A 20,930-nucleotide genomic window follows, 5' to 3' on the forward strand; every position below is an offset into this window, starting at 1 on the left:
TTATCTTTTACATGTGATAAAGTCCAAGGTTTGGACCTGTCAAGGACTAATTCCGCTATCATTTGCTATAGCAAAATGGCCACATTTTTCATCCCCGCAGCTTTGCAGCCGCACTTAAGAGGGGGAATAACCATACACAATGCACTTATATGTGTCACAGGCTGTTTGTTAACTTCACATTTAAAGAGTCTGTATATTTAAAAGCTACAGAGAAAATAACAATTAAGACTTAAGGACTATTAGCTTGATCTGTGCCAAGCAGACAAGGTAAAATGTACTTATGCTTTTCACTAAAGTGTATTTCTACCCTAAGAGAAAAAGAATCACACAATGAATATGAACCAAGCAACTTTCAGATGTGCAGTCTCAAACCATATTATTAGCCACTCATGGGCACTTTTATAAGTGCCCCGATACAGTCTTTAGAGTCATTCGCAGTGTAGAATGAAGCCGATGTTATTCATACGAGTGTTGCAGTTCAGCTCACTGCACCACAATCTAGCTTGAACCATCTCCAGTCCTTTGGCAACAACCACAAGGCAACTACATGCAACCATGTTTAACTGCAATTCACTACAGTTAGAGCGTATCCCCCATTTAGGAAGCCGTTAGCTACTCAAGGACAGCCAGAAGCTACATGTCGTGTCCAAGAACCACAATCCACAATCTACTACAATGTAAATGCAACTGCATGCATGAAATGGTTTCCCATATGAATTAGGTAGATTAAAGCAGACCTACCACAAAAACTTTTTATTTAACGTAAAAAATATCTTCTTCTTTTTTTTTGTGTTCACCTCCTGTCCTTACTGCCGTGGTGCAGAGTCTCCTTAGATACATACATCACATATCCCAGGAGGCTTCGGGGGGCTACTTCTGTGTATGCCCAATCTAAGCTTTTTCCTGAAATGGGAAAAACGCATTCGCAGTGAGATCGGCACTAATATTCTTCCTATTTACTGCAGGCTATGCCACCCGATCTTGCGCCTAAAAAAACTGAAGAAGATGGCAGTGCCCTGCACTTCCTCCAGGACTAAGGCGAATTTCAGGATGGCATGGGACCGAACTGATGAAAGCTCCAGAGGAAGACTCTGCAGAAGTATAGATAAATGGGATTTTTTTATTTTGAGGGGGGTAGTAGTGCTTAAAAAGATGCCATATAGTTATATAAGTCCTTAGGGGAGTTAGTGTGCTGCTCTGTGCCACATTTCCCTTTTCCAGAATAGCAGTCCTGAATCAGAACACTAAATAGTATAAAAACTACTGATGAGTCCATCTAAAACAGGCAAAGGCTGCATGAAATTTCTATAGGAAGAGATTTATACTACACCAGGGATCTATTACCATTTGAAAGTCAAAAATAGCTAGCAGGTCATTTAGCTCATTGTTACCCATGGCAAAATCTACACAACTATATTTACTGGAGCTGACCTTATAATAAGAAAGTCTTACCACTAACTCTGCTTGTGTCATAAAACAGAGCACTTGTAGATTTATTAGGATTGTTCTCAGGAACGGCTTCCAAAAGGTAACTCTCAATTACTCCTCTGATTCCAGCTGGTCTGTCCCAGGTCACCTCCATACTGTGTCCACTTGTATGGAGAACTCTTAGGGGAGCTTGTCCATTCACTGGAACTGTATGTAAAAAAATGCCAGAAACAATGAGACAAATTGGGACACACCTATAGAGTAACATGAATCAGCTTCATAAATATCTGTTATCACTTAAAACACAATTTTTTAAGTGTTTTACAGCAAGCACATTTTAAACACAAATATATATCACTCTACCTCCCATTTGGTAAATTCTATGTGACTATTTGATTCTATGTTGCACATACAAAAATGTATTACAAGGAAGTAAATTGGCCCTAAAAGTTTCCACTAGCCAAATTAAAGATGATAATAAGATGACAGTCACATGGGTGCAATTAAAACATTTGTTAAAGACACCCTGTTGCCAAAAATATTCATTCAAATATCAATCTTTCTATATATATATACAATAAGAGGAGGGGGGCAGAGGAGCTTTGCCAGCACAGTAATTTGAAACATCACAATTAAATAAAAATAGTTTATGTAAAGGAAAGGAATACTACTTCAAAGCATTTAAAATATTTGATTGTGCTTTTAGCTACACGTTGGTGACAGGGTCCCTTTACAGCTTTGTTGATCATAACTTTGCAGTTGATTTTCCCTATGGTTCTATGCAGATATTGAGTTTTGGAAACATATGGTAAACTGGGTGCTGGGCCATTTGTTGCTTTTTAATTTTAATGGTGGTCCAACACACCTTGTCAGTGCACAACAATTAACATGTGTTTTAGATGAATACAATGCACATATGTAAGCCATCTGTGCATCATAGTGTGTATGGTTAAAATAAAAATAAAAACTGCAGGTTCATCAAAACCTACAAAGAAAATCCCTGACATCTGGTTTAAAATGAATGGGTTGTCTAACATGTTGAATCACAAAATCTAGCTATTGTACCGCAGCAGACTGCATGCAGCCTGATTTCAGGTGTTGTCCGTTCTCACATATGTTCATACAGCAGCAAAGCAATTGTGTATATATTACACTCACTCTACAAATCTGACACTTTCATATTTTGAGCACTTCAAAAACACAAAAGCATCAGAAATGAGCTTTTGTTGATCTTCAGAGTTTCATTTTTCATGTATTGAATGTCTTTAAATCCAATTAAAGAGCTGAGTCAAGGCATGGAACATGAGAAATATGGATACATTAATGAGTTTGCAACCTCGCATTTAGCTTAATCTCTTATGCAAGCCCTTCACATAGAAATTTCATTTTTAATCAACGAAGATGAAGAAAAAAAAAATAAAAAGGATGTTGTAAATGAAGATGTTTAAAGGGAAGTTGAACCAAGAATGGTATGTTCTGTCATTTGTTATTAAAAAACCCATCAATTTTCTCATAACCTTTAAGTATTTATTAGATATCACAATAGAATGGGAAAGGTCTGCGAAGAAAAGAACTTCATCAGAAGACTGAAAGAAGAAAAGCTCAAAGTATTTTAGGCAAGATTATGGATGAGCTGTTCATGGTTGATGGCTATCTGTATGGGTGGCAGCCTTCCCAATGGCCAAATAAAAGACATTCTTCCTACTGACTAGGGACAAATTAAATTTTAAAATTTGATCTTGCGGCAAATCGGGCTGTTCTTGCTTACCGACCATGTAAGCGAGAATGGTCTGTGTAGATTCGGTCGTCGAGATCAAATTTTTGGGGACCTGCAAGAGCAATCAGGGCAGCGGAGCTGATTGCTCTTGCAGCCCTGTAGTATGTGTTCTTGTATAGAAATTCTCCATCCAAGAACACAGAGTCCCGCTGCTGTGCTCATCATGAATTAATGCAGCTGTGTGATGATTCCCATGGCTGCATTTATTCATAATAAGCACAGTTGCGGGACTCACGCTAACAAGAGGAGAACCGCAGCTCCAATGCAGCTATGAGAATCCTCCTGTGCGCGATCCCCGGGCACTAGAAGTTAAATGAGGGCTTGCCCGGGAGAATAGAGAAACTCCATTGAGAGTTCATCTGCAGTCACAGCTGACTGGAAGCACTCGCGTGCCTCAAATCAGCTGTGACCGTGGTTCCCACGGTCACCAGGCTGTACCAATCAGCCCATGACCGTGGGAACTGAACTGCAGATGAACTCTCAATGGAGAAAATCCATTAAGAGTTCATCTGCAGTCACAGCTGACTGGAAGCACTCCAATCAGCTGTGACCACAAGTTTCCATGCTCCCCGGGCTGTACTTATCAATGATATCAATGATAAGTACAGCCCAGTGACCGTGGGAAATGAACTCAGATGAGAGTGATTGTCTGAGGAAAGGTAAACCCTGATGACAGCTCAAGCGTCATCAGGATTTTCCTTTCCTCAGCCAATCACAGAACACTAGAGGTGAATGAATGGGGAGACTTGTCCTCATTTAACCTCTAGTGCCTGGGGATCCCACACTGACAGGAGGATTACTATGGCTGTAAAGTAATAAAAGTTAGTTACACAAATCACACACATTCTATAAATTACTTTAACATTAAAGCCTCTTTTTTTATTTTTACACATATTTTTACACACAAATTCGCGAATTCGAATCCTGTGTTTTTCGGGTTGAGTCTATCCAAATTCCAACAGCCATATTCGGGTCGAATATACGGACAACCTGAATTTGAACACCAACACTACTGACCACCACACTAATATACTGTGAGCTCTGTATAAAGTAAATATATAAGCGGTTCCCTAAGGATCTGAAAATTTATTTAAGAGTTTATCCATGTTAAGAAGGGCTGGTTTACTGAAGGCTGGTTTACTGAATAATGTAATACATTTCGGAAATGCACAGGTACCCTTTTTCAAGGTAAAAAGTCTACCTTAATAGAAAGGTAGAATATCTGCACATTTCTGAATCATCATATCAGTGCTTATGATGAATGATCCAGTAAAATCATAGTTTAAATGAACTTTGATATGAAGATTCTTGACATTTTTGTTTGTGTGGTGCCACCGGGTAGCCATGAACCCACTAATATCTGTTTTGCATTGAATGCAGAATAGAACCTTCTGTATATCTAATCACTATAGCACTCCATTAACAAATTCCTATTGATTTGACATGTTTGATTATCTTCACAGAAATGTTTGATTATCTTCAGATTTCCAGCAATATCTAAACTCTGACAGATAGCCTTGGAGAACAATTTGGTAAATATATGTATGCAATGTTTAGAATTAAAAGGTTACTTACCCTTGGAAAATGTTAAATGGTGACAGAGTCTGTTTAGGGAAACCTAAGGTAGCCTATTGCTTTGGTCCCATTGGGCAAATTAAGTTTTTTTAATCAAATGTATGTAAGCCTTAAAAGCCAGCATCTATAGATAGATTTAGACATTTTCCGTGTTCCTTTACTACAATTGTCATGTGTTGGTCATGTTAGAATGCGCCAATATATTTCCAATAGAAGTGTGCAAGGACAACATGCAGGCTTAATTGCTTTTACTGTACTTCTATAATAGTCAAATGATAGCACTATATAAGTATGGCAGTTGGTATACTTACAAGAAGCTTTAGCGCGACCCCTGCTCCAATTGCTAGCTGTGGATCCTCCTTCATTTATAGCAATCACCCTGTATAAGTATTCTGTAAGAAAGGTTGGGAAAGTTGAGGTTAATCTCTGGAGATATGAGGCTGGTTGAATCATTAATAAACTATTGTTATTAAAGGTAAGCAAATTGTATTTTAATATTATATCCCTTAAAGTTTCAGGTTGTAAAGCGGCTAGAAGGAATTTTTGGACTCTTTGATAAAAGGCTCTTTCAAGGTGATCTAAGGTGATCTAAGTAAGCAATGTCAGTACAGGCAAGCAACCTGTACAACTGTGCAAGACTGAGGGGAGGCTGAAGTTCAGTTTTAAAGCAGAACATAATAGTTAAAAAATTGCAAGCAGGTATGTCCTTTTGTGCAGAAAGGACCGGTGATGTCCATTTTGCAATAAAATAAACTTACCCTGTCCTCTTCCAGGATTCGGATTTTCAGCCATCTTGATTTTCCACGCCAGAATGATGAAACTCCTGTGCATGTTCATAAGATTTCGTACTAGACATGCAGGGGTATGCCGGAATGCCTACCATTGGTTGTGAACAGGCAGGTAAGTTTATTTTATTTCAACAAGGATATCACCTGTCCCCTCTGCAATAATGAACTTGGCTGTTTTTTTGCATTAAAGTTTAGAATCCTGCTCTGAAATTCTTGTTCAGACAATTTTATATTGGGTGACAATTCCTCTCCTACCTTGTCACACTTTAACATGAGCCCCATATGAAGACTACAAGTGGCCATGCTCACACACATTGCACAGTCATGGCCAAATGCTGCACTACCAGGAAGCCGGTCCAGAGCAACGATTTATGGCTGACCATTTCCATATAGACACAAGGTGCCTGAAAGAGGTTGGAGGAGGTCTGCAACACTTAGACAAATTGTATTGTACATATAATTTATAATGAAAAAAAATAATTTAAAATATACAGTGCACAGGCAGAATAAAATCCAAAAAGGGTTCACTTGATTGAAGAAAAAACAAGTAATGGTGTGTCCTAATAAATTGCAGATCTATGCCACAATGCGTTCATTTTCTGCTTATAGCTGCAATATGTTACTAAATATTTTAGTGTTTGTCTATTATTTCAGCATTTAGCCAATACCCCAACTCACACAAAGCAACTTATAATACATAATTAAGAATTTTTGAGACCCTGCTGATGAGGAGTGATTTCCTTTCTGTACCTTTGAAGGGTTTCAGGCTGTGATCATTAGCTGTTTCCTCTCCCCCTCTATACACTATGATGGAGTCATTCCCTCTGCAGTTAACGGAGCTGTCAGTTGATGGGCAGCCATCCAGATCGACTCTGACAGCGGTGCTGGACACAGATGCAATGTTAACAACAACACCTTGTATAAATCGGATAGCTTTCATGCAGCCACCAAAACCTGGAAATACAATAAGATCAATATTTTCTTCTCTCCGGGATTTCAGAATTACAAAGAATATGCTGTCCAATATACAGGAAATAAAGATTACATTTTGTGCTTTATTGTGACATGTTTCACCTAAGTATGATTTTCATTTATTGAGAGTTTTGTTATAGTAACAAGAGAAACATTTTATAAGTATTAAAAAAATGTGTGAATGTTTCAGAATTTGTTCAAAATTTGGAAATAATTCACTTGTGAATGTTTTTAAAATATGCAAAATGTTATTTTCTGATATTTAGGTTCTTTAGCAGGACAATGTAATTTCCTTACAATGTTCTGTATATGGTGTAAACAGGATAACAATGTTTCACCAAACAGGAAACAAGCAAAACCTGACAAGGGTTTAGGAATAAAGTTTTGTTTTGCCACTGTCTTGGGTTGTCCTTCAATTCATCCAAAATTCAACAAGATTCCCCTGTTCATAGATTTCAGTGGGATTCACCTGTAAATTCAGGTTTGAGAAACTTTAAACAAGGTTCCCCAAACCCCAAAGATGACCCATAGTACAGGGACTCTGGGATAAGGCAATATTGTCCAAGCCCAAATGTCATGAGTATTCTAACTAGAACCATCCTGCTTTGTGTATTTCTTCCAGATCTGTGCAGTAATCTATTGTGAATCCTTGGATTTGTGCAGGAGCTTCCTTTAATATAGACCAGTCAGTCCTTGTTTCTCTCATTGTGTATGATGACGGGTCTTGTATCAGCCCACTCTTGTAGTTTTCTGCATTCAGCCTGTAGTGGATGGCCCTCCTAGGTCCCTCTCTCAGCTCTACCATCTGTCCAGGGTTATGCTCACCAAATAGATGACTTTATGGCTGCTTTTCAAGTTTGTATCTGGGTTTGCAAAGTATTTGATGCACACAAAGTGGATTTATATTCTTTATAGCTTTTGAAGGATATTTAAAATAAAGTTTTTCTGCCTGAAGTTCTGCTTAAACTCCTGTCTCAAGTATACTAAAAAAAAAAAAAAACTAAAATTAAAACAATCTTTTTATTTTAAAGAACTTATTGGATTTTGGATCAGGCTCAATTGCTCGGAAGAACTGTGAATGTGCAGCTCAGTGTTGTTTGGCAGGATATCCGGCAATTTTGGATTTCCCTGCACTTGCCGGGACTGAATAAGCTCCTGCACCCCTGCGAGGGAGTAACGTCATTCCAGCTTAGCCAATTAAGATGGCAAAAGATTGGCAACAGGAAGGGAAGGATGCAGATGGTGGTCCCCGTAAGAAATGGGGTTTAGTTTCCTTTATTAAGGAAGGGTTAGAGTCATCTTAGATTTTTTTCTTGTGCATGTTCTGATTGGTGAAATGGTTCCCATTAAATGGAAGGAGAGATGTTTCAATATGGAAACCTGTTTCTGCAGCAGTTTTTAAAAACTCTAAGATTGATTATTTATTAGGTTCTGACCACTAGAAATATGGAATACTCCCTAAAATTGAATTTTAAGTTATTTCTGATTTAATATTGTTCTACTGTGCTATTTTTTATATAATTGTGTATGTGAAACACTGTTTAACATTGCAAATTGAGAGAGGTAATGCAAAAACACAGAAACTGGTTTGGGGGGGGGGGGGGGTCATATTTGATCCAAAACTGAAGAAAATGTCAATTACCATTCTAATGCCGATGGACCTATTGCTGTCTATATAACAATGTCTGCTTTCTTTTACCTCAACCAGTAAATCAGAAGAGGAGAAAATAGAAACTCGGAACTAACTACTACTGCCTTAAGCTATTCAATTATTCCTTGCACACAGATACAATTATATGAAAAATATTATTGATGTATCTCTGGTAATTAAATCTCCCAGCACTGGTATACAGAGTCTTATGACACCTCTCCTGGTTTATCTACTGGGCATACAGTCATCATTGTGTGGACCATTTATAATTAAGTCTGCAAATTAAATTGCTCCAACTTCATATAGTTAAAAGCTGACCTTTGAAATGCATTGTGCTCAATTACACATTTAAGCCGGAGTTTTGTGGTTCTTCTGGAAGACTAGATGATGAGGATTTTCAGACAAATAAATGTTCATGGAATATACAAAACAGGGCGTTCAGTATATATTGTATTCCAGGTCTGCATAAAATCATGACCATTATAAAGGCATTGCACTTTCTGTGTTGAATATTTTATTTTATGTAATGCAGGATAACACAGGTAGAGGACTACTTCATGGTTTTATTTACCTAATGATAAATGTTTCAGGAGTAAACATTTACGTTTTGTGTATTGCAACACTGCAAAATATTGAAACTTGGTAGCAGCATATGCATGTATGTTTTATGGATTCATGTGCAATAATGTTTTTCATTTTTAAGTTTTATGATATTGTTTAAAAGGTATCCTTACAATCCCTTATTTGATCATTAGATATCCTAAGTCGTGACATAAACAAATATGTATTTATTACCCAAAAGCATGTTTATGCACCCCTTGCCTTATCTCATTTGAATGAACAGGTATAGCTTTCTAAAAAAAAAGGTCATCCTATCTGCAACTATCTGCCTTGGGTGACAGCCATTGTTTTATGATCACTTTAAATTTAAGTAAACCTCAACAACTAACTTCTTGTTTGCTCCTTTTTGGTTTGGGAAATACACCATAGAAAGCAATCTGTTCAATGGGGAAAAATACCTGTTGTCTGGTATAGACATCGAGCATGGACATCAACTCATTTATAAATTTGTTTTAGGAGGGTAAATAAAAAAATGCTGTGATTTTAACAAAAAATAAAGGCACAATTATGGCGATCCAAAGGTTGTTGTATTTTTAAAAAGCTCTTTAGATTCACTTGGCTACTGGGGCTTGACTTTTCCTGACTTGATGGCTAAGCTCCACCTACTGCCATTCTCTGCCCAATAAGAGTGCCTTTATTGACCACCAAGGCAGTTTCATTGGGTATTGTCATGGTAGTTGGCAGGGCTGCAGTAACAAAGTGCACAAAAAACAGAGAAACACCAAAAAAACTTTCCTAGATAATAAAAATACTAAAGCTGGTATCATGTGGTTTCAGCTCCTAGGTGGCACCTGAACTTTTTACCTAATGATAAAGTGGAATAAGCAAGAAGGCGTGGTATTGGGGGCTAAGTCTGGTATTTTTTATTTTCTTTTCCTAATCCTAGTTACATAACTGAGACTTGATTCTGGCGTAGATACAACGGTTGTCTAATAACTTTTGATATGCCCTACTTACCTTGTTGTGTTTGAAGTTCCGGAAATAAGGTCCACACAGTCTCTGGGACTCCTCCAAGGTACACAGCAGAGATGGCACTTATCTCAGATGCTGCAGAATCAATGATCCGTTCTACCAAGGCATTGAGCTGGACAGAAAACACAGAGCCTTCTCTTTTTAAGTACAATGTGTTCCATCGGCCATCGCAAAAAGAAAGTCCAGCCCACAAATTCACCTGTGTCAATGACAACTTTGTTCTAAACTCTAATGTTACAATCCCATTGTTTAAATTGGCCTGTGGTCAAGAAATAAATAGAGATTAATGCATGATTTTGAGCACAAAGAGGGTTACTTAAAAGTAATCTCATTTTTTATAGTTTCATTATGAACTAAGCATTTAAATACAATATTGATATATACACATTGACTTAAAATATGATATATATCATATTTACCACATTTTTATTGACTTGTCAAAGGGCCAAAGGTGATGTTTTATCTATTGAATGTATGATTTATATCTTTTTCACTTCATAAATTCAAGTTATTGCATAGCACTTCCATTAATTAAGTAACATGATATTGCCTCCAAGGATGAAATACATATGGTAAGCGTTATTGTGTGGATTGTTACCGATAAACTGATAGAATCAACATTTTAAAGTCTCAGCCTTTAGCAAAGTGCCTTGGTTTATTCTTGGTTGCTTTTATTGATAAGTGAACTCGGGAGTTTTGCAAAAGACTCTGGGTTTTGCAATAAAGGAAGCCAGATTTTTGTCACCCCGAGATAATCATAAATGTACGTCTCTGAAGAATCTAGTATCCTCCAGCTTAGATTTCCAGTACAGATGTTTTTATAATGCTGCTTAGTGAATGGGGGGTACCAGAGACCTCTAGAGTATAGAGGAGGCAGGAGGCAGCGGAGGCAGTTTGGGAAGAGGGGGGTGGTAACAGAGGCCTCTGGAGATTAAAGGAGGCATGCGACAAGAGGTAGTTTTGAAGGAGGGGGTGGCAACAGAGGCCAATGGAAAGTAAAGGAGGCATGAGGCAGAGGAGGTAGTTTGGGGGAGGGGGTTAACAGAGGCCTGTAGAATTCAGAAGAGGCAGAACATATAACAAGAACTTTAAGTGTTAGTTGTAGCACAGTAATATTGATTAGCACCTATATATATTGTATTTTGAAGTATACCTGCCAATATGTATCATACGTAGCAACCTTTTTTGCAGTGCATTAAAACTGCTGATTCATTGGTTTGTTTTATTGCACTTCTTGAAACAGTAACGTTGGGTTTCACATAAAATGTGTTTGTTCTATAGCAGCCGGTTACATGCAGATAAAAATTACCATGATATAGTCCAGTCCGTCCTTGTTATACATAAAAAGCAGCAGTCCTCTCAGCTGGTCAGTTTTAAACATGAAAGATATTTCAATATCCAGACCACCAGGAAATACAGATGGATCAAGTTCCAGGAAGCCTACAAGGGGACAATATGTGTTAAAGCTTACCATGCTTACATTTTTGTGATTCTGCCTCTACCCCTTCATCAATATTCTAATTAAATGCTCAAATAAAACCTTTCTGTTTTCTTTGCATGTGTTACTTTAATGGTGGCATCACTGGGTGTTTGTGCGTCTTTATGTAATCCAATAGATCATGGTTAATGGAAGGGGCTGGCAGTGTTATATATATTATAGCTTCTCTGAAAACATTCCTGCCTAGGTACTCTTAATGCAATACACAGAACCTCACATGACAACACATGTGGGTTTTGGAAAATGCAACACACAGCCATATTAAGCACTGGTCCCAAGAGGTGGTCTAATAAGAAGTAGGAATCTGACAACAATAAACATTGCCATCAGTGGGCCCCTGTGTAGAACTGTCTTGGGGGCCCCCACCAAACTGCAAAACATCCCAGCACCCTGCCTAGGTTATCTTCTCAAAAGCCCCCAGCTGATATAAGCAACCAACTTGCTCTTGAAGGAATTATGCAAACAATTGAAAGAATTCCAATGAATGAAGAAGGTAGGCTGGGGAGGAAAAGACTGGATGATGCTGGATGACCTCCTGTCTGGAAATAAGGCAGCCTCTCTCTTAAGTTTACAAAATGAAAAACACATTGTGTAGTTGTGCTCAACTGTGGATGTCCACCTACCCAAACACCCAGGACCTCTGAACCTGATGGCTATAGTAGTTTACCTTGTTGTTCAATTTTGGGTTTAGCTGAGCTTTAAATTACTGATCAAGAACAAATATGCAGAGAAGACATCTGTTGCCCTCCCCGATCTTTTGTTCAAAAAAATTGAATTACTGGATCAGCTTAACGACGAAACTAAAGTATTTTGGTGGTCAGTAATAACAGTTTTAATCCAAATAGGTCTAAAAATCCACAACACAGATAGGTTTTCTTACACTTATTTGTTCATAAGCAGTAAAAATATGAATGACAATACCAAATCCCAGAAAATAGGCTCCATTTTCTGAAGTCTCCGGACATCCTTCCCACTTCTCATAGACATTATACATTTCTTCTGCCATATCCCAGTCCAGCAGGTCCCATTCTTCTGCAGAACTGTCACTTCTCTGTATGTATATGTCACCAAGGCAGCCAATGAAACTCTTCCGAACAATTTCAGTATCACCTAGCATATAAAAAATATGATTGTGTGTTCCACTATCCTCCTAAATATTTAATTACCTTATAATGGTGGTCTTTCCACTCTTGACAACCAATCGGGATTACCCCTCTAGTGTCTTTGGTTAATAAGAGTGAATCTGACTAGGTTCTATGGAGACTAAGGACAGTTCTTCCTTCTGTTTCTTCATCATGGAGTACAGAAGATTTTACAGACTGCTACTCTGCAACATTTGTGTATAAACCCATGCAGGTAAATTGTCCATCAATTGAGAGGTTGTAATTGTAATATGGTCAATCAAACAATGGTGTTGGTAGCCTTGGTAGCCAAATCCCGAAAGTTGCCCATAAATGTGGAAATTCGGGCTACTGTGTTCCCTGTACCACTTTCTCTATAAGTTTAACTGACCCAGACCAGTACCACACACATATAGAACTCATGCATTTCAAAGTCATATGAATCAATATATAACTTATGGGGGTGGGAGGCACTACTGAAAACACTCTACTGAAGTTCCTCAACATAAATAGTTATAGATAGTGAGATAAATTTAGCTATTGTGATCCATCTCTGGATTTTGGCAGCTTCCACACAATTACAAATCACATAACAGGTATGTTAACTTTTACTGGCTAGCAGGATTAGTTTGTTGTTCTCACTTGGTAATTGCAGAAACACATGCATTATCAAGACACACATGGTAAATAATGGTCCACTGGGCTACTATTTATTCTAAATTAGGCACTAGATTTTTGTGCTATATCATGCATTAGGCTACCTATTCCAAAGGGTTTCTTCATATAATGCACATAATCCTGCACAACAATGCATGTGGGTTTGGAAAATGCAACTCAAAGCCATATTAAGCACTAACCCCAAGTGGGGGCTTAACAAGATGAAGGGATCTAATGACAGTTAACATTGCCAATAGTGGGCCCCTGTGCAGAACTGACTTAGGACACCCCATTGAACTGACTTTCGGGGGGGGGGGGCACAGTTGGCTGAAGAGGGTGCAGGGATAATTTTGCACTTCTTGACGCCAGTTGGGCATGTTGGTAAATATACAAAAGTATGAATGATCAAGCAAATCTAATGAGGAACTTCTATCTGTTCCATCCTCATCCCATGATCAGAAAGACTGAATATCTTATTTGTCATATTTTTGGACTTCCAAACAATATTTTACCAATCAAAAATGAAATTTGATTTGGCAGCAGATCTGCTCATATGTATATGGCTTTAGGTTACCCAGAACAATCATCATAACCTGTGAATGATTACCTGTGTCATGCCTTTCTATTACAATGTGGTTTGGGAGACCTCCGATATATACACCAGTGTTCTCCCCAATCACTGTACCAGCACCAGATGAGGAGGTAGAACCTGCAACCAAACAAAAATTACAACAAATAATCCGAATATATAATATAAAGAGAACACATATTAATTTGTAATGTTTAACCCCTTACATTAACATATGTTGCATTAAGGCAACCCATTTATTTAAAAGGGCTGCCTATGCACGCCAGCATGTCCAAAATTTGACATGCTACTTTTTTTTTTAACTTGACATTCTTTAATGAACAATCAGTCACTCCCATTAAAATACATGGACTTAGAAAATTCTTCAGCAGAGAATGATTCACCGCTAAACCATGTTTTCATTAGGTTGTACAATTTTTTATATCTGAGATGTGACTTTACCTGTATACCTTCCGTCCACAGTTATGTATCCCTTGTTCTGGCTCCTTTTGGCAGTAACCTCATGCCATTTGTTATCATTGTAACTTTTATTGCCATCATTTATGGTTGTTACAGCCACTGCTGAGTCCTAACCAAGGAAAAAAGAAAAGACAAAAGAAATGTAATACATATATTGGTTTATTGGCCATGGTGAAACTTGTATGTGAATGAGCACAGTTTAAGTATCTAAATGAGACCTGATACTAACCCTATATAGTCCCAAGCACAGAACAGCTAGGACTAAAAGAGAATGAAGCAGTCTGAACTAGAAGAATTTAGTTGATTAGATTCAGGAAACCAGACTTCTCAAAAAACTAAAATTTCAGCATTGAAATGACTGGCACTTTCATTAAAACTGAACTATAATATGTGTAAAACTCACTTTAAAACAAATGGCCTCATTAATCTAAAGTACCGTAGCACAAATACGAAAACACCAGCTTATACCTAAACACATCATTTTTTGATCTCGGAACAGGATACAACTTTAGCTCTTCCATGCAATAAAAAATAACTGCAGGCAGATATAAAATGATCACCACGAAATGTATTAATTCATTTAAAGTGAACTTTACCTTCAGAATTAAGGATTGTCTATGTGATAGAGCTCATCTACAGGTATATTGTAACTAAATAGTACCCGAAGGGACCATTCACACCCATCCATCGTGGTGGGGCGCCAATAAACTAAGACATAGGCCCTGGTTTACTAAAGCTCTCCAAGCCTAGAGAGAGAATACACTTTCGTCAGTGAAGCTGAATAATCCAGAAAACCTGGAATGGATTTCTTAAAATCATTTGCTATTTGCTAGCAAAGTATTTTTAATCCTTGACCAGGTCCATTCCAGGTTTGCTGGATCACCCAGCTTTACTGATGAAAGTGTATTCTCTCCATCCTTGGAGAGCCTTAATAAATCAGAGCCAATGTTTCTATAATATCCTTTCAAACAAAGCTTTGCCATTTGATATGCATCTAGAAAGAAATATTTTTTTAGAAGAAGACCATGGTACCTGGAGCAGCAACTGGATTTACCTCTCCTACTCACTGAAAAGGGAGCTTTCTTTAGAGCCCCAGTAGACGGAATAACATGAGTGCAGGAAGCTGAAATGTTGTGCAATTGGGGCCCCCAATTTATATCAGTCCTGGGCCTGATTTTATCTAAAACCTTCTCTGTCAACAAACTAAAAGTCAGATGTGATGACCTGTGAGGACCTGTGCTTGCCACCCTAAACTTAAAGACTAGTAAATCCAAAACTAACCCAAAAAAAAAAAAAAATAACACCTTTAATCCCATAGATCAGTCTTCCTTTCATTGGGTCCCGCGTTGTCCCGGCATCCATGTTTGGCCCGGCGCAGGGGGAGCGCCAGGCACCGCTATCTTCTCCTCTGTTCTTCCCTGTTCTTCTTCCTACATCACCTGATCTTGCACTGCACAGGCACGAGATCGGGTGACCAAGATTGGGGAAAAAAAAGGGGTCCTTCTGTGCATATCTGAGATGCTCGCGTATGCACCAAAGGAGCAGCCAAGAGCCTCCAGCGATGCATGATGTAGGTATCCCAGGAGGCTCTGCACTCCCATTCATTCTTGATCGCCTAGGTGAAGGAGAATTAAGGGGCAGTGCTGCACTTAAAAAAAAACACAAACAAACAGGTATAATAGTAGTATTTATATAAAGTGAAAAATCTGAGTTTAGGTATCCTTTAATACTTGAGAAGACATCCTTTGGAAGAAATTTCTGATGGTAATCGCATTCTATAACAATCATTGAGTCTTTTATATATCTCCACTGGAATTTCGAATCTTGGCCAGGACACTATTTGCAAGGAGGTTGTATGTCCTCCTTGTGTTTGTGTGAGCTTCCTCCAGGTACTCTTGTTTCCTGCCACATCCCATAAACATGCAGTAAGGGTAATTTGCTTCCCCTAAAAATTGGCCTTCGATTGTGAGCCCCTTTTGAGAGAAAGTTAGTGATGTGACTATGGACTTTGTGAAGTGTTGTGTAATATGTCGGCGCTATGCAAAATACAAGTAAATAAATAATTCTTTGCAAAGTGATTTATCTCCTGCAAAGCTTTAATTCCCCTTGGTTCCCCTTTGGTAAATCACCATCTGCTTGAAAAAAAAGACCTCTTGGTGTTGACTTAGAATCTGGTGCAGGATGGTGCAATGTCTTTGATCCAATAGTTGTAGGGAGGATGGTGATACCCTGAAAACTTTTTAGAACAATGTGATATTTGATTGTCTTGAGACACCATCCATGTGTTTTGTAATAAACAGTAGCATTTCTAATACATTTTATCTGCTCTTCAACTTTATTTAAACATTTGATATTTTACAAACATGCATTTCATTATTGTAGTTTAATAATTAAAACCAGAACTGGTGTCATGCCCAATTAATGTGCCCCGGTATTATGCCTATTAGTTTCTCCATTAGTGAATTCAACAATACTAATGGGATTATGAGCATGAGATGCTAATTGGGCGTGACATAAGGAACTGGCTTACTTCTTGGCATACCCTTGCTAATGATTAAATTAATGAGCATTTTATTAAATGCTGTCTCATCAAAGTGTCCTTAGTTAGCGTTAAAATTGTTACAAATGATGCAGCATTCTAAATATTGCATTGGGTATGTGAAGAATATTTCTCACTCTCAGTTTGGTAGTCTGGTCTTCACTCGTTGCAATGCTATTATGTGTTTTGGTAACTGTCAAATGTGTGCAGGTTCATTAGCAACTAAGAGACAAATCAGGGTACAAAAAAGAAAGATGATAAAGAAAAGTGCTACCAAAAATGGTGGAACACATATGTGTCTATGTAAAAGAACCAGAAGTCAAAGAAAATGTACAAACATTTGGATACTTAAAATGCAAAAAGGGGCAGTGACAATCCAAAGTGCCAAAAGGGTTAGAGGGGGCCAATGCAAAACTTTAGCCAAGTATTTTGTCCAGCATTGGTTAGAGTAGGGAAGGGTTACAATTAGGGATGAGGTTAGAGTCCAATTCCAAAATGGGTTCAGCTTGGACTTAATTTTCACCATTATTTTTTTCTACAAATGTATGTTATAAACTTGTGCTGGCAAAATGTAAATAGTTGGTAAGGTTAACAATAGACTAATATTTACTTTGCCAGCCCCTTTATTATTTATACAGGTACATAAAGATAATGAGATTCCATAGAGGTTTAATTTAAATGTTGGGTTCAGGGAATTTCAAAGTACTTTTACCAATGGTACGTTTGTCCATCTCTAGCCTCCTGGGCGGTTCATTTATGTTCAGATTTATACGTCTAAAAGCGGGACATTGTTTTTCATGAAAATTTATTTTACAGTATATTATAATAGTATGAGTATACACACATAAACTTTCTCCCCCATGATGTAATGAGCAGTTTATGTTTAACATAGAATGGATGTTGTTTTTACTCTTGTATAGTATCTAATAATGGTTGAAGAATTGGTATTTCTTTATTAACCCCTTCCAAAAGAAAATGTTTTCTCGCCTATTCCTATATCCTTTTAGTAAACTGGTGCTCAAAACTGAACTGCAAATTTTGAATGCAGTTCAGTTTTTGGTCTGAATCATGCTTTGTGCAATTATTTAGTATGGCTGATGTAAACCCCTTCTATCCTACTGGCAAACTGTGTTGCCCATAGCATGTATGAATCCATTGCCCATAGAGAGTTCTCCTCAATGTACTTTTATATGGTGGTCTGTTCATATTGTGTTGCCTTAACGTGCAAAATACTGCACGTGTGGTAGTGAACCTCAATTGACCACATATTTTTAAAGGCAGCCATACAAATTGATAACTCCATGACTTTGAATTGTTCCAAAGCTATATGGCTTTAGTCTTGATCGTAAGAGCAAGAAAAGTTTCTATTGGATTTACCCACTTTCTGAACCTAACCTACTGTGGTTTTCCCCTGTAGCCTCTTCGACTTTTAACATAGCTGTCCATATGTACAGATACATTGATATTCTGTATTTTCCCACTTATGATATTATGATTTGATTTAGTTTTATTGTTTGTGTGGAAAAAAAAGGTAACATTGAAACCCTAAAGGAAAATTTGAGCACTGTTGAAATACAATAAACACGACGCTATTATCAAGGTCAACATATTTTCACACTTGCCTGTGTTATCCTTAAAACGTGAGCGCGTAGTAAATAGATAACTAATTAAATTGGAAACAGCCTCAGGTGTTTCAATAGCTCCTTCCCAAAGAACTCCAATCTTCAAAGGTTTTAAAGAACCCATTAACCTGGATCAATAGGAAAAATGGAAACAGCGAATGCCTCATCATCTGAGACCATTAAATGTACCAGATGCCTTTGGGAGGCTTGATAGAGATCTTTTTCACCGGTTTGTTCATTGACTCTTACCTGTGGATCAAAAAGGAAGTAAAGGCGTCCTCGACTTATTTGGAGCACAACGTATTCTTCCTGAGTTCCTGCTGACACAGCACACAACAGCAACGCGTCTGCTTCCTTCGTCCTGAATTGTATTTTAATACCTATTGATCAGGAAGAGAAAGGAGTTATTAAAATTACTTATATAGTTTGAGAAATGCAGTCAGGCTGGGGTTAGTAAAAGAAGACATTCACGTGACTCAGTTTGGTGACCCATCAGATAACATGGTATGTTAGTGACCATGGAAAACTTCTTTAGGTGCATAAATGTTTATTAAAGCAAACCTATCATATCCCACCCCATTGTAGACACGTTTACTGTTGCTCTTACCCCAACTGTCACTGTAAAATTCCTAATACTTCCATGTAAGTATGGGGTATACAACCCATCCCCATACAATGTACACCATTGAAATCTCCAGGCCCAACTGTTGGCAAATGAGTGTCATTGGTGTGATCCATTTTGTGCAAAATTGGCCTTGGGGCTATAGACAGCTTGTGATTTCCCCATAGCCCAATATAGTACATATACAGTTGTATGAAAAAGAAAGTGTACCATCTTTTAATCTCTTTTAATTCTAAGGTTTTATTAATGTGGAAAAAATCACCCGACTAATCCAGCTAGAAGATCAGTTAATTTTATTATTCCTTTAGAAGTTTAACAATGCTGTTTGCTCCACTGTGGACTTACTGGAACATTGTGATCCCATGGACAGGGCAGTAGTTTTACATGGATAGGTAATTTCAGATGGACCTCATGTATGTCAAAAAATTCACTATCCACCAAATGAAATGTTGATGATGCATTCTTAAAGGATCACATATTCACCATGAAATGCTGTTTATGACCCCTGCCAAACTCAAGACACATTATTCCACAGTGTCCGATATATGATATAAAGGGTCTGATTTATTAAAGTTCCCAGATATTAAGAAGATAGATTATAATGGGAGAACCTGAGCCAGCAAACCTGAAATGGATCTGGTCCAGGATTGAAAACATTTGCCAACTAATAGCAATAATTTTTTTGTGGTTTGCTGAACCACCCAGGTTCTCCCACGATAGTCTATCTTCTCTTGTCTTGAAGAACTGAATTAAATCAGACACAAAATATATGTAAACCCCAACAATGAATGTTTCCTATTTCACCACATACCTAGCCTGCAGGGGCAGACTTCCTGATAATGATATATTGAATATTAAACAAAAGAAAGGAAACATTGTATATAAAGAGAATCTGAGGACACAAATGCATTATACTGCACCTGAGAGGTTCTTTAACAATTAGTGTGTTTATTCATTTTTTCAGGCTTTTTTCCTTTAATTATCCCTTGGCGATCTTGCCAGTATTCCGTTTTTTGTGCTACAGTGACAATGCTAACTGTACTGTACTTATGAAGACGCAATGTTGTCACCCCAGGGGATTAAGATTATTGCACCCCTACCCTTTAATTTCTCATAGACAAGTGGAAGTGTTCTGCAGTGTCCTGTGCAGCAGATTGCATATTAGTGCTGTTTTAACGTACAATCTGCTACACATAACTGAGGTTGGTAAGACCATATCACAGGAAACCCCCCACCCACCCCCTTATCAACCCCAAATACCCAAAATAGAGACAACAAGCATGAATGGTATAAGATGGCCTGATGGCTGTTTAATAACAAATCTTGTTCTTATATCGTAAGATTTATAGTTTCACACATAACAATATCTCCAAAACATAACAAAACATAACAACATAACCCCACATTAACCAGCATAAACCAAACAGGTTGCAGGTCTTTGAAGGCATTTCACATTAAACCACCATAAACTTGATAGATGCAGCCCATTGATATTGTTGGTTCTCTACAGACTCTGCAATTATATCAATGACTATCCAACTACTCCCACAACCCATTTTATAACTTGCTGTTACAATGCCACCACTTTGGAGACCCCATACCAAAGATGGCTCTCCACCAACTCCATTACCTTATCAACACCTGCCCTCAAGGACCTCAAAATGCCACTCCAAAACTACCTTTCAAGCACCCATTCCCATTTCAGGGAGGGAGGACGTGAAACTTGTAACTTCTGACCCCACTTCCTATTCACCCCACTGATAAACTTTTTCTCCATCCCCATTTTTCTTTTCCCATCAGTCATAACTTCCTCCGATCTTCCCTCCTATACCTGGTTAACCCTATCTTACCTGCTCTGCCATACCACCCAGTAATGTTATCCCTATGCTTATCTCCCTCTTCTCGCTGGCCACTGGAACTTCTAGACACTGCAGAACACCTGCAGGATGTAGAATTACAATATATAAAAGTGTGTGCTCTATATATATATATATATACACATATATATAGTATACACTTATATATATTGTATTCCTCGT

General features: G+C 37.9%; 1 protein-coding gene across 4 annotated transcripts in view; it reads right to left on the reverse strand.

Moving 5' to 3' along the window:
- USH2A (usherin) overlaps positions 1–20,930 on the reverse strand; it is a 371,236-nt gene that overhangs the window by 218,034 nt on the left and 132,272 nt on the right. For all 4 annotated transcript variants that reach the window (XM_072409865.1, XM_072409864.1, XM_072409867.1 and 1 more), the window contains 9 exons: positions 18,519–18,649; positions 14,091–14,217; positions 13,668–13,769; positions 12,204–12,392; positions 11,094–11,224; positions 9,770–10,043; positions 6,319–6,522; positions 5,092–5,172; positions 1,453–1,635 (listed from right to left, as the gene is read on the reverse strand). In XM_072409865.1, the coding sequence (XP_072265966.1) occupies positions 1,453–1,635; positions 5,092–5,172; positions 6,319–6,522; positions 9,770–10,043; positions 11,094–11,224; positions 12,204–12,392; positions 13,668–13,769; positions 14,091–14,217; positions 18,519–18,649 (1,422 nt within the window). The remainder of the gene's footprint in view (positions 1–1,452; positions 1,636–5,091; positions 5,173–6,318; positions 6,523–9,769; positions 10,044–11,093; positions 11,225–12,203; positions 12,393–13,667; positions 13,770–14,090; positions 14,218–18,518; positions 18,650–20,930) is intronic.

The sequence above is a fragment of the Pyxicephalus adspersus genome, chromosome 4 (assembly GCF_032062135.1).
Source record: "Pyxicephalus adspersus chromosome 4, UCB_Pads_2.0, whole genome shotgun sequence".
NCBI lineage: Eukaryota > Metazoa > Chordata > Amphibia > Anura > Pyxicephalidae > Pyxicephalus > Pyxicephalus adspersus.